Source organism: Chenopodium album, chromosome 11 (genome assembly GCF_948465745.1).
Source record: "Chenopodium album chromosome 11, dcCheAlbu1.1, whole genome shotgun sequence".
In the NCBI taxonomy this organism is placed as follows: Eukaryota; Viridiplantae; Streptophyta; class Magnoliopsida; order Caryophyllales; family Amaranthaceae; genus Chenopodium; species Chenopodium album.
Genome location: NC_137844.1, coordinates 7,973,504 through 7,986,560, shown reverse-complemented (window position 1 = coordinate 7,986,560; position 13,057 = coordinate 7,973,504). Strand labels below are relative to the sequence as shown.

Below are 13,057 nucleotides of genomic sequence, written 5' to 3'. Positions count from 1 at the left end.
GGCTCCAAGATTTAAATAGTAAGTTAAATTACTAAAATACCCTTTTAAGAAAATAATAATTAATTAATTAATTAGAAAAATACGTATAAACATACGGGGTATTACAGTGTGTCTAGTGCTAATGTATGAGGAATTGTGTTTGTAAAAGGCTAGGCTAGAAAGAGGGAGAGTGAGAATAAGCTTTAACTTAGAGAGAGAGAAGAATTAGAGGATTCTGGTTATTGAAAAACGGAGGTCCAGAGACCCTATTTATAAGAAAATAGTCCGAAATCGATAGAAATCAGAGTTCGAAAAGGAATAAAACACCTCTCCTGTCGCCAGCGACAAGGCTCGTCGCCAGGCGCTGCAGTCAGGCGACGAACCTGTCGTTTGGCGATGCAGGAGGTTTTCAACGCGGAATCCACTTCTTGATAAATTCGAGACGTAAAATTCGTGTTAGGGGTAAAATTGTATTTTCATATAAAACACTTCTTTTATTCCAAATAAAACTCATAAAACATAATTATCAATCCTAATCCTATTAGGATTAAAAGAACCTTCTAGAAGATTCTAGAAGACCATAATCAATCCTAATTAATAATAGGCCCTCCTCTAGATCATTGGGCCGCATATAAGAACCAAACCGGGCCTAGTTTAGCATTTTGGCCATAACTTCCTCATTATTCATCGGAATTAGGCTTATAATATATCGTTGGAAAGCTCTTTTCGAGCCCCATCCAACTACACCATTATTGGACCCTTGTCATGGATTAAACTAAACTGGATGGACTATTTTCATAAAATAAAGCAGGTTTTCGAAAACAGTAAGAAATGTTTTTATAAAAATTAACCACAACATTAGACTTTCCACACTTTCACTTCATTCGATTATAATTCGACGCGAAAGATATTCATCATTGGGTTTGGTTTTGGGGAGACACAAATGGGTGTCTACAATCATAAAAGTCAAAATGCAAGGAATTAAAAAGATCGAAGGAGGTTTTTTTTTTTTTATTTTTTTTTTATTTTTTTATTTTTAGAGTGAGTACGTAGATTTTAAAGATCGGGACAAGAAGAGCCACAGTATATACTTTGTGGATTACCGCTAATCCCTGATATGATCATGATTAATTAAATCTAATATCCACAAATATATAGTATGTGATGATCCAAATTAATTAAGCGTGCCATAGATAGAGGTGATGAAGGGTGTGGACAACTTAATTGCTTGCTTTGCTAACATCCATCATCATCATCATGCTCTTGTCACCTTCCACTTTTATACCTTTTTACATCTTGCCTGCTCCATCACCATCTTCACCCATGATCATCATTGTCTTTTTTTTTTTTTTAATTAAGACCATTAAATCTAATTTATAATAATCTTTTTTTTTATTGACTTAACACCCATCTTTGACCTTTTTAGTGCTTAACATATGATATAGACAATGCCCAAAAAAGCTAGATTTGGCATAAGATTATATAACAATATGACATAACTGATGAAAAATAATAAATAGTATAATTAATGTTTGTGATATTTTTTAAGACAATCTTTTTATTTGACTTTTTTGATATTGATTGCTTACCCCAACCTCACATACACATACACACTACACGTACACTACACCTTCCTTTTATCCCTTTTGAAGAATGTATATAAATTGCACCACTTTGCCTTAAAAAATGACCAAACCCAAAAGCTAAACTGCTTGCTTAGCTTACTCTTACAATATGGCATTGCCTAAAACTCTTCTTAGCTTGCTTGTGTTTGTTGTTCTAGGATTGTCTAGCATCATTGGCTGCTCGAATGCTGTCCCTATTACAAGTAAGATTTATTCATTTATTCGCGATACTTATTGCTAATTATGTTGCTTATCTTTGTGTTTTTCAAGGTGGTTGTTTATTGTTAATGATAAACCATTAATTATTATTCATGTAATTTTGTAGGAACAAAGAGTCTAATGCATGAAAGTTTTGCAAGTATCCAAGCTTCAATGAACTCTCATCTGGTTAGTTTCCTTTCTTTGTATCATTAAGCTAGGCATAATTAGTTGGATTATTCAAATTTCAAGATCCAAATTACAATACTTTTGTTGATAATCTAGATTTATTATATATTGTCTGTTTCACGTTAGGGCTTGTTCATCATCGTTGTTTTTTTCAAAATAAACATGACTAATATAAATTTAGTGTCATGATACATCTTATATTATATTGTTTCAAAATGAGAAATAGGCAATAATAATGAACAAGCCATTAGTTTGAATTAAAAACAAGAAACTAAACTTGACATATGTGATCACAAATTTAAAATCTAGTGTGTTTAAAGATGTTACTCTTCCAAATCATACAGAATGGTGTAGAGGCAATGCCAAAGAAAACTTTCATGGAACGACGAAAGCTAGCCGATTTCGAGCTCGAAGACTATCCAGGTTCAGGAGCAAACAATCGCCACACACCAAGGCCTCAGTTTAAAGAGTGTGCTGATTGTTAGAGAGATGCATCCCCTTAAAGGCCAAAGGCAAAGTGAGAAGAATCTAATTAAGGGAATATTATTAATAATTTGTACTATGCGATCTATATTAAGAGAATATTGTACTTGGTAGTGAATTTTGTTACCACTAGTATTATGTATGGTATGATCTTAGATCGATACTAGCTAGTATATATGTGTATATATATTTATATAAGTGATATTAGGGAAAAATCAGCATATTTAATTAATAATTGCTGGTTATTGAGTCTAGAATAAATCTGTAATAGCTAGAGTACGTACTCATTGTTATCAGGTTAATGTATGTTAATTTGGTATGAGAAGTTATGTTCAATTCAATATGGATGTTCTTACAAAATTTAATCTCGTCTTTCGATTAGTTGCTAAACTACATATACTTCTTGATTTGTAAGATCTTCACCATACAACTGGTTATTTCTACATTGCACTGTACAAACACATGGTCAAAGAAATAACATTGCTTATACTAATCGGTTGTACATAAAAAATTACTCTTGAGATAATTATGATCTTTAATAGAAATTTACTTAATTATTCATTTTAAGGATCGATTTTATAGATGTAAAAGCAAACTTAATCTCATTCTTCATATTTCAAACCTAAATTATATGCATCCCATTGTTAATTGGGCATCATTTTTAAGGATTTGAGTTACATATATCAACATAATGTCCAATCGTCGATAATTAGCTAATCGCTTTTCATTATTTACCTTAACGTTATCACATATAATAATGTGGGGGTTTTGTCATTTGTTTGAATTTCTAGATTTTTTTTTTTTTTTTTTTGTAAAAATGATATTAACCAGAATATGCACTTAGAAAATCATGGATGTAATATATACCCAAATGCATATTAGAGTTGATAAAATTATTGAGTAAAAAGTAGTTTAAAACAAAAAGCAAGTACGAGTAGTCGGGAGTCGGTCCTCATTATTTAATTATAGCTATTTTCAGATATTGTAAAATTAACTTATGCAATCTATATATGCTCTTGTCGACCTCAAATAAAATTCTCCATGACTTTTTGCTAACTTCCAAGCTTTAACAAAAAATTGATAACCAAAAAAAAAGGTGCAATGCATTTACTTGACAAACTAACTGATCATGACTTCAAGAAGCTAGACCCTTTACACCTTTTCTCCATTAGAAAGTTCCAAATCCTTTCCCACACATTAGAGCTTGCTTGTGACGAAGTTATATATATAACTACAATTTTTCCCACAATCTAAGTAAAATAACGTAAATGAATTTTTTCTTAGCTTAAGCATTGTGAAATGGTTAATAATTAGCTAGGTACATTAAAGTATCTTGTCGAACCTAGTGATGAATTGCAGCAATCTAGGAGCACAAGGTACACAAAGGTATTTTGTAGTACTTGGTTATGAATTGCAACAATTTAGGATTAACTCCGAGTTTGACAAAAAGTATTAGGTATGTATTAAACTATATATATTTCCATTTCAGCGTGTGCACATCATGTACACACCGTGAAGAGGCTTGTATAACCCATAAACTAAGAATCTTGATACGAAGTGCGACGCGTAAAGATCTAAAAGCAGAGAAATAGGATAATCAAGATCCATAATCAAGCAAATGATGTAAAAAAAAAAATATCTAGAAAGAGCATCTTGTGTAGTTTATGTAGTAAGTGGAGAGGTGGAATTTGAGTATTAATCCACTTTGTCACCACTATCAAATTTTTGAGTTGCTTCTTTTGTCTCAAGGCTTTTTATGCCACTCACATGGCAAAGTTGCATAATACGTAAAAAGATCAAATTCTTCTTTTTGTTTAGTGGGTCTCAACGGTTCATCTTTTGACAGCAAATTAATGCTCAAGAAAATGACAATTTCAGGAATTTGATCATATTTTAGAAGGGCCATAGTTTGTTGGGCATGCTCTAAAAAAGTTGCATTTTCATATGCTTATGTTTTAATTTGGTTCATTTCCTCTATTTTGATTCATCATTTCCACCCACTTCTTTTGAGTACTTATTTTGACCACATGTCAATATAAATTCATATAACTTACCTTAATGATTATAATTTTGGGTATTATTGTAATAATGTAATATTCTTGCCTCATATTTTTGTAACCATGACTATTTTTATGATGATGATGATTGACTTTTTCTTCACTCTACCTATAAAGTAGTTGACTTAACAACTCAAGGTTGTCTTAAACTTTCTTTAGATGGTCAACTAGAAACCTATTAATTAAAAGTGATTCTTACTTTCAGCAATAACAAAACTTTTAACTTCTGTTTTTCTTTGAAGAAATATACACGAGTAGATTAGGTTCGTTTCATTTCAATACTAAGATCTAACTTCTCAAATAGAAGGGAAAAAAAAAATCTATTTGTTGTCAATAATAGGATCAATTTCTTGATGACTATCACTTAAATAAAATTTTCATTTTCCCCAAATGGGCATAATTGTGACAAAGAAAACAAATTACGTAATGCCATCGATCATCACCATGTGACATCTCACACTAACGAATGTAAAAGTAGGGGGGAGTTTTGGGATATCCAGATATGTATCTCACATTGAAGAATAAAAGCTAAGGGGTTATCTTGTTATATGATTGTGAGGTGAAACCTTATTAGACTTATAAAGTGGACTTTTGTGGCGGGTGTGTCCCAAGCTGTTTAACAACTTATAACCCAAGTGGGAGCATTAGAGAGTGGAATATTTGAAAGTTACGTAACACTTGTGTTATCCATGTAGTTTTATCAAATAGACCAGAACACAATATCTTTCCATATAACAAAAAATTAGTGACTTTATTTAAGCAACGATCTGTGCTACTTCATATGGAAAAAGTTGATTCATTGTTCAAACCCTCGTAAATGGTTTTAATCCAACTTCCCCTCTATGTGATGAAATGTTAGAACGATTTTAGTAAAATCTTAAATTAAAGTGTGTGACTATAAAGCTTTAACTTACTGTGTTTACAATTTGAAAAATGAGCTACATAGCCTACAATAGTACAATGGTACCATAACCATTAGCAAGTGGTAAGTCTGGTAACACTGGGTGGACCTAACTATGTACTCTATTCTTATCCATAGAATGCCCATTATTAGATGGATTAGATGTCAAAAATGACCTGGCCCGAAACACTTTACTACTGCATGAGCTATAAACCCAAAAAAAAGAAATTAATGTTGGCAGTTTTATACAAATTTTAATCATGAGCAAGCCATGGTTCATATAGCACCCCTGGATGACAGCGAGGGATAGCTCATGTGGATAGAGATTTTCTCCCAATTTCTGGAGATCTTAGGATCAATTCTCATCTCCTGTCCTTGTGGCTCACGAAACACCAAAAAAAATATATATATAAATATATAGCACCCTTGAATCCCCCATTGTTGCAATGACAATTACTCTTCTATCTTAACTTTATCAATCGTGCATGTTATTACTTACTCATACGAAGTATTATGTAGCCTTCACATATATTCTGATTTTCGAATCCAACTATAATGAGGCATTTGATATGCTATGAGATAACCCTTCATAATTGATGATTGGTTATCTGCTTTTGGATCTTAGCTTAAGAGGGTAATATTAGTAGTATACTTTTTTTTTTTGAATAGCTATTAGTAGTATACTTTGTAATACACAAATTAAATGTTTTTTTTTTTTTTTGGATGGACAAATTAAATGTTAACAATGAAATAATTTTGAAATATGCAAGTTATATACTTGTATATCATAGTTAATTTTCATTTCCTAGATATTTGTGGAAAGAACAAACAGTAAAGACCTAAAGTTCAACCAAATGTGTACAAAATGAATACCTCAACTTATGGACCTTTTTTTGTTTTGTTTTGTTTTTTTTTTTTTTTTTTGGTTGACCTACCAATAACAAACCACATCAATAATAATCATAATATACTTAAACTTAAAAATGCACTCCATTACTAGGAGAACTGATTAGCTACTAGCAGAGGGAGCATTAGCACCAGAGGGACCGTCAGCGGCCGAGGGAGCACCAGCAGCACCCGAGGGAGCATCAGCAGCAGGGACTAATGCTGGTGCAGGGGAAGGAGAGGCGTTGCCATTGTCATCTTCATTAACCCTCGTAAACTTGAACTTCTTGATGAGTTCCTTAGCAATGATCATGTTTGCACTATCACTTGGATGATACTCGTCCCAAAACACATATTTGCTCCTATCCTTGCACAATATTGATGCTGGAACACATGTCAATGCTGGCCTAATTCGTCCAAATGAACAACACGGCGAGTCTGAGTTTGTAAACCCTACAATTTACAAGTAAACGTCTGAAATGACATAAAAGGGTAACTTCGCATTTGCTCAAATTGTACATGCCTTATTAGCGTAAGATGATGCTGATAGAGTATTAAATATATTTCTGGGCTTTAACCATCAGCTTAAACTTTTGGTTGAGTTGATCCTTTAAGATGATGTAATAATAATAATTATTAATGTTAACAACATTTAGTTATAACTGGACGAGTAGAGTTAAGTTATATACTATCTCCATCTCTAAATGAGTAAATGATCTCTAATTAACAAATGTCGCCTATTTGATAGAGACGGAGGGAGTTTAGTTATGATTCTACTTACCATATCTGTTAGGATTTTTGATGACATCGTCGACAACATCAAAGGCGTCACCAAATTTGTAGGTAGCATCAGTCAGACTTGTTGAGAGTTCTTGCATCATCTTGTCTGTTGCTTCATTGAATTGTTTGGCTAGCTTGTTTGTTTTATCTTGGCATTCTCCTGATGTGCTGAGCACCCTTTGAAGTGGGATGCAGCCCATGGGCCCAAGCCCAAATACCATCAACTTTCTCGCTCCTAGACCGTGCAATATCTACACAAATAATAACGTAGCATTAAATTTGGTTTAAATCGGATTGGGTCCAGTCATGTTCAAGTCTATTGTTACTCCGTAATTCATTTTTCAGTTCATTTAAAATTTATCCATGAATAAGAGTTATAACATACCTTGAGTTGATCTCTTAAGGTTCCAACTAAGTAGTCCATGAAGGAGTTGTCATTATACTTCCAAGAATCACTATAGACCGGCATTAGGTAGTTGTTAATGAAATCATTACTTCCTAATGCAACCACATAACGAGCTTCTTCGAAAAAATTTCGTGACTCATTTTTGCCAATTTTTCGAGCAATCAACTCTTGGGTTCCTTGGAACAACTCGATTTGCTTGTACATACATAGCCTTTGAATCTACAAATGCAAGCATTAATTAGATTGATAAAAAACTACCACACATTTATAAGTTGTGTTAGTATGTACGTAAAAGTTGTTAATACTTACAAAATATCCACCAGTTTCATTCAAGATGCCACCACCACCAGATGCATAATTAACACCATTGTTTAAAATTGTATCTTCATCCAAATTCGGATCCAAAAAAGCTGGTGGTCTGGGTAGACCCATATCATCCCCTGCATATAGCGCGTTAACATTTTTTTTTAAAACGAGTATACTAGTTGATGATGTACACGAAATGAAATTGTTCAAGACATTAAGAAATACGTAGCACATACCTATAATATCGGACACGGTACGACCATTAGTGAACCTTCCATTAGGCAATCCGTTACCAAAATCGATACCATACCAAGGAAGATTGGCTTTTGCTAGACTTTTAGGGAGTTGCTCATTATTGCCCACATCCGAGAGCGAATCTCCAAAGATAAATTGTACAATTCTACAATTGTACCCGTCGATGACACAAGCTAAAAGCGTTACAATCACCAACGTAAATGTCACCACAAACTTCATACTTATTCCAATTTCTAGCTCGTAAATGAAATGAAACTTGGTATGATTATTGTGGCTGTTTGGAGGAAATCGCGGTCTAATATAAACATGTAAGGGTGCAAGAAGTCATTGCTAACCGAGATTAAAATGGGCAAGAATAATTGAGCTAGGAAAATCATGATAAGTAAGAGTGTTTTAAAGAGAAGGGAATGAAAAAGAGTTGGATGAACAAACAGGTAAAGATTTCAAACCTACTGCAACTAACTAAAAATGTTGTTCATGAGATGGGTTATGGTAGTTTGGGTAAAATTTGTAACAAAATCTTGAATTTAATATTAGGGAGAATGGCGTGTTTAGCTTAAGATGTAAATAATTTAAGGAGTAGAAATAAGTTGGCGTCATTATAAGTCAAAGAAATTAATTTTTTTGTCATACTAGTGTAAATACTTGATTTTTGAGGAAATGCTTTGTTTAGTAATGCCTTAATTGCGACATATCATTTGATATGATCTAAGATTAATTTGGGTGGGTTGGTCCATGAAGTAAGAGTTGACCAACCAATTATTCAGCTATGCTTACATAACTTGTACAATTCTAGAATTAAAAGAGGGTAGATATTGAGAATACGAGTAATATATAGTGTAAATGATGGGTTGAAGGGTGTAAATTAAAAACTCGAGCCAATGAACAAGTAAACGTAACATGACACATAACTAGCCACTTTGAGCTGACTCATGTACGCATACTCTTTGACGATACTTTCCAAAATTTTGTTACATTTTGCATACATGTCAATTTTTTTCACAAAGCTTTTCAGATCCTGATTGTAAAGCACATTTTTCACAACTCTTTGCATGAACAAGCTACTCCATTGAGCGAATTAGCTCCAAAAACATAACTATATGTACTTTATATACATACGACTATATATATAAGATAAAAATTACAAAGTACTTACTTAAGAGTTCCAAAAATAGTCACATTTACTAATGGCTTGATAGAGAAATTATGGGATAATATTATGCGTTTTTGAGTAAAATTACTAATACCTTTTCTTTTTTTTTTTTTTTTTTTTTTGGTGTTTAGAGAGCCACAAGGGCGGGGGTGAAAATCAATCCCAGGATCTCCTGAAATCGGGAGGGAAGCTCTAACCACTTGAACTATCCCTCACTCTCCAAAATTACTAGTATGTTGTACATAATTGTATGATACATTATAATATTCACATAATTAACAAGCTAGGTGTTTGTAGTCTCTTTGTTCTATTGTATGGCTTTCAAATAATTCGTGGTTAAATCGATTATATATTTCGGCCATTGAGCAAGAAATTAATTTAAAGATAATTCCCTTTGTCTTAATTAAACTAGGGCTTATAAGTAACAAAGAAAGCAATAATCAGTAAATTGCTAGTTCAAAGAAAGACTACTATATCCCGTCAAAAAAAAAAAAAAAAAAAAAAAAAAAAAAAAGTAAGACTACTATATATATTGTATTGTAACTTAATTAATTAGCAATGTCCAACTTTTTAATGTCCAAGACTCCAAGAGCAGTACCAATTAATGTAGAAATGAGGAGACTAATGGCTAATTTGTCAAAAGCTAATCAGGCAATTGGCTTGAAAAAAAAATCTTGTCTAATGAAGCAGGTTTTACCTTTGTTTTTGGAATTATAGATAGGAAACCCAGTGATAGACACTAGTACTAGTCATTGCCCAATATGCCAACTATCTTGTTAGATTACATGCGTAAAGACTGGAACAAGAGTTTGGTTGATCTTTTAATTAGTGCTAACTTCCCAATTTTACTTGCACTTTTTTTTTTTTTTTTTTTTTGACAAAAATGCTTATCAAAGAAATTTCGCATGGTTATTAAATTAAAGCAACTAACACATGGTGATTATTGCACCTTTTGCAATGTTAATTGTGCATGTTGGAGTAGTGACAATAGTAATGCAAATCGGAGGAAGTTCTTATCGAGCTATCTAGGAAGTTGTCGTTCTCTAGGTGATGACATGGAAAAACAAGGCCGAGCTATAGCTCACAGGTGATCGAGTGATAGCTCAATTGCACACGTGGTTGCGGACTTGTTGCAAGGTCGAGCTATAGCTTGCACACGAGTGAGCGATAGCTTGAATGCATGCAGGTCCTCCAATTTAAAGAAGGCTCAATTTTATATTAATTTTCTATTCTTATTGTTTTTTTTAAATGTTACAAAGAGCCTTCTTGTTTCTAATGCTCAACATATTACTCTCAATTACCAATTCTGTAACAATGCCGTCGATTTAAAAATAAAAAACGATTACCAATTCTCATGCTCATTTTCCTCTTTTAATTTAAGCTTCTATATTAATTTCTACAGTTTTCCATATTCTTCTATCAATTCAAATTAGTAATTTCATAATTATACCAATTCAATCCATGAAAAATTGTATTGCCTAATTCCCCACTCAAGAATTTTCAACGGAAAAAAGTTATTTTCAACCAAATTCCACTTCAACATCCCTCATAATATATGTGTTCTACGCCAACGAACGAAATTGTTCATGTTTCTTTCATTTTTCTTCACTCGACAAATTCCACCATTTTCCTGACTTGAATCTTATTCAATGGGGGCTCGAGTGGGGAAGGGACCAAAATACTAGATAAATGAGGCTTTCCCCACAATCAATGGGAAGAATTTTTGACAGCAATGCACTCGAACTAAAAATTTCTGGAAGGGTACTAGCCTGAATTCAAGATTTAAAAAAAAAAAAAAGTTATTTATCTTTAGGGATAAACCTGGGGCCAAAAAAAAAAAAAAACGATTCTTCTTATGTAACAATGGCAATAAATTTTATTATACTTATCAAACGACTAAGGGCCTATTTATTATTAAGAACGGGGCCCCGACCCCAAAATAACTTCAACGACCTTGAGTACATTCTTATGTGCAGCAGGAGCACAGAGTCCAGATATACGTCGCAAGCAAGGGAGCGATAGCTCGGCTATTCGTGTGTGCGTGGAGTGGAAGGCAAGATGTTTTTTTTTAAAAAAAAAATTTCCTTGTCTTGTCTACTCGTATACCAATTCCATCCTTCGAGTTTGCGTGTACAAATTATGAGGGAAGTTGCTGATGTGAATCAAGAGGCTAATTCTTTTGAAGGATCTAATGAACATTTAGAAGGTCCAATTAACTTCATTATAGGCCACCCAAACAAGGAAAGAAGCAAGGAAAGATTCAATAGCTTAATTTGGAAAGAAAGGAGATTGATTTTTAAAGAAGAAGAAATGACACATTCGGCTTCCGACGACAATTGCGACGGCCACACGCCACAACAAGGGCCACGCACCACCTCTGAGCAACCACCTTGAACCTAGAAACACCGTGGGCTGGCGCGTGAAGATTATCTCGGCGCGTTTGATGGTTTGTCGATGGCAAGTGGAAATTGATGGTTTTTCTTACTTAGTTTTTTTTTCTAGAGTTTTACTTTCAGGTTTTTACCTTTCACTTGAGAGGGTTTTTCTTGGTTTAAGCACTTAGGATAAGTTTTAATTTCTATTATTTAGTTGCTATAAACTTCCTAAATAAATTAGGAAAGTTTTTTAGTTAATTAGAGTTTGTTTAGGATTAGTTTTCCTATTCTAATTAGAAGTAGTTTTCTATTCCAGTTAGGATATTTGGGGGGCAAGGTTAGGGGTTTGTCCTAATACGTGTAGGGATGGAATTAGTTTATTTTTAGTCTATAAATAAAGGATTTTCGTGGCATTTAGAGTCATAGAAAATCAGATTAATTTCAATAAAAATTGTTTTGCTTTGTTTAAATGTTTTCTTGCTAGTTTTCAATTCAAGGAATTGTTTTGATAATTAGAACGTGCAATTCTTAGTTCTAGGAGTAGTCTAAGATTTGTTTATCAAAATACTTAGTTCTAGGAGTAGGCTAAGTAGTTTGATTAGGCATTGAATTCATTCCAGGAGTGGTCGTTTTCAAGGTTATATCCGGTTACTTTCAATCGTTTTTGGTTCGAATTTCTGATCAAGAACAAAGCTTTATTCTAAGAGTGTGATTTTAGATCTTTTAATAGGTTAAAGGGCGTTAATCGACATCAATTGCGTTAAATTTGGGGGCGTGTGTCACTAGGAAACTTGTACTATTAGTGGCGTATTTCGCTTCTAAGGTACTTTATAGGATTATGTTCCTTAGCACACAAGTACAATTCTATGGCACTATAATTATGTACCATCATAAATTAAAAATCTAATACGGGTTAAAAGGAATACCAAAATAAGTTTGTTTGCAAATTTCGTTTGTAAAATTGTTTGCCGGAGGTGTAGCTGTTTCTATGGCACAAAAGAAAAATACCTTTTTGTACCGAGTACTTTTTAGTGTGTACTCCCTCCGTTTTTAAATACTTGTTTCGCTTTTCTTTTTCGGTCGTTTTTAAATACTTGCTCCATTTCCTTATTTGGAAAACTTTTACAATATTTAATTAATTTCTCTCATCAAGTGGACCCAACAATATTAATTTCATATTCCCTCTCCTTCAATTCTCTCGCTACTTTTGGTATTTCACAATTTTTTTTTATTCTTCCACTAACTCCACTACCTCCATATTTTATTCTTTTCTCCTAAAATTCCGTACATAGAAAAATTGAGCAAGTATTTAAAAACGGAGAGAGTATTCATGACATTAATTAAATATATTATTTATGTGATATTATTGTAACATCATCCCTTTACAATCACCACATTTATCAACTCTAATAATCAACACTAAAAACCAATAACAAACTCTTTGACTTTATAATTGTGATTACTA

General features: G+C 33.0%; 1 protein-coding gene and 1 long non-coding RNA gene across 2 annotated transcripts; one reads left to right on the top strand and one right to left on the bottom strand.

Moving 5' to 3' along the window:
- The first annotated feature begins 1,649 nt into the window (after positions 1–1,649).
- Positions 1,650–2,781, top strand: LOC145568450 (uncharacterized). Its single transcript, XR_014095833.1, has 3 exons — positions 1,650–1,807; positions 1,930–1,991; positions 2,336–2,781. It is a non-coding gene; the product is annotated as an uncharacterized LOC145568450 (long non-coding RNA).
- A 3,660-nt stretch (positions 2,782–6,441) lies between these two features.
- On the bottom strand, positions 6,442–8,318 carry LOC145566208 (GDSL esterase/lipase At1g74460-like). The gene is made up of 5 exons (XM_081625699.1): positions 8,046–8,318; positions 7,813–7,943; positions 7,483–7,722; positions 7,099–7,348; positions 6,442–6,770 (listed from the first exon to the last, which is right to left on the bottom strand). Exons 1-5 carry the CDS (start codon positions 8,281–8,283, stop codon positions 6,442–6,444), a joined length of 1,188 nt encoding a protein of 395 aa, XP_081481825.1. The 5' UTR covers positions 8,284–8,318.
- Positions 8,319–13,057: the final 4,739 nt, after the last annotated feature.

Coding starts and splice junctions, on each gene's coding strand:
- LOC145566208 (XM_081625699.1), bottom strand. CDS start 8,283: ATGAAGTTTGTGGTGACATTTACGTTGGTGATTGTAACGCTTTTAGCT. Junction 7,349..7,482: donor CCTTAAGAGATCAACTCAAG/GTATGTTATAAC, acceptor TTATTTGTGTAG/ATATTGCACGGTCTAGGAGC. Junction 6,771..7,098: donor CAAAAATCCTAACAGATATG/GTAAGTAGAATC, acceptor TGTAAATTGTAG/GGTTTACAAACTCAGACTCG.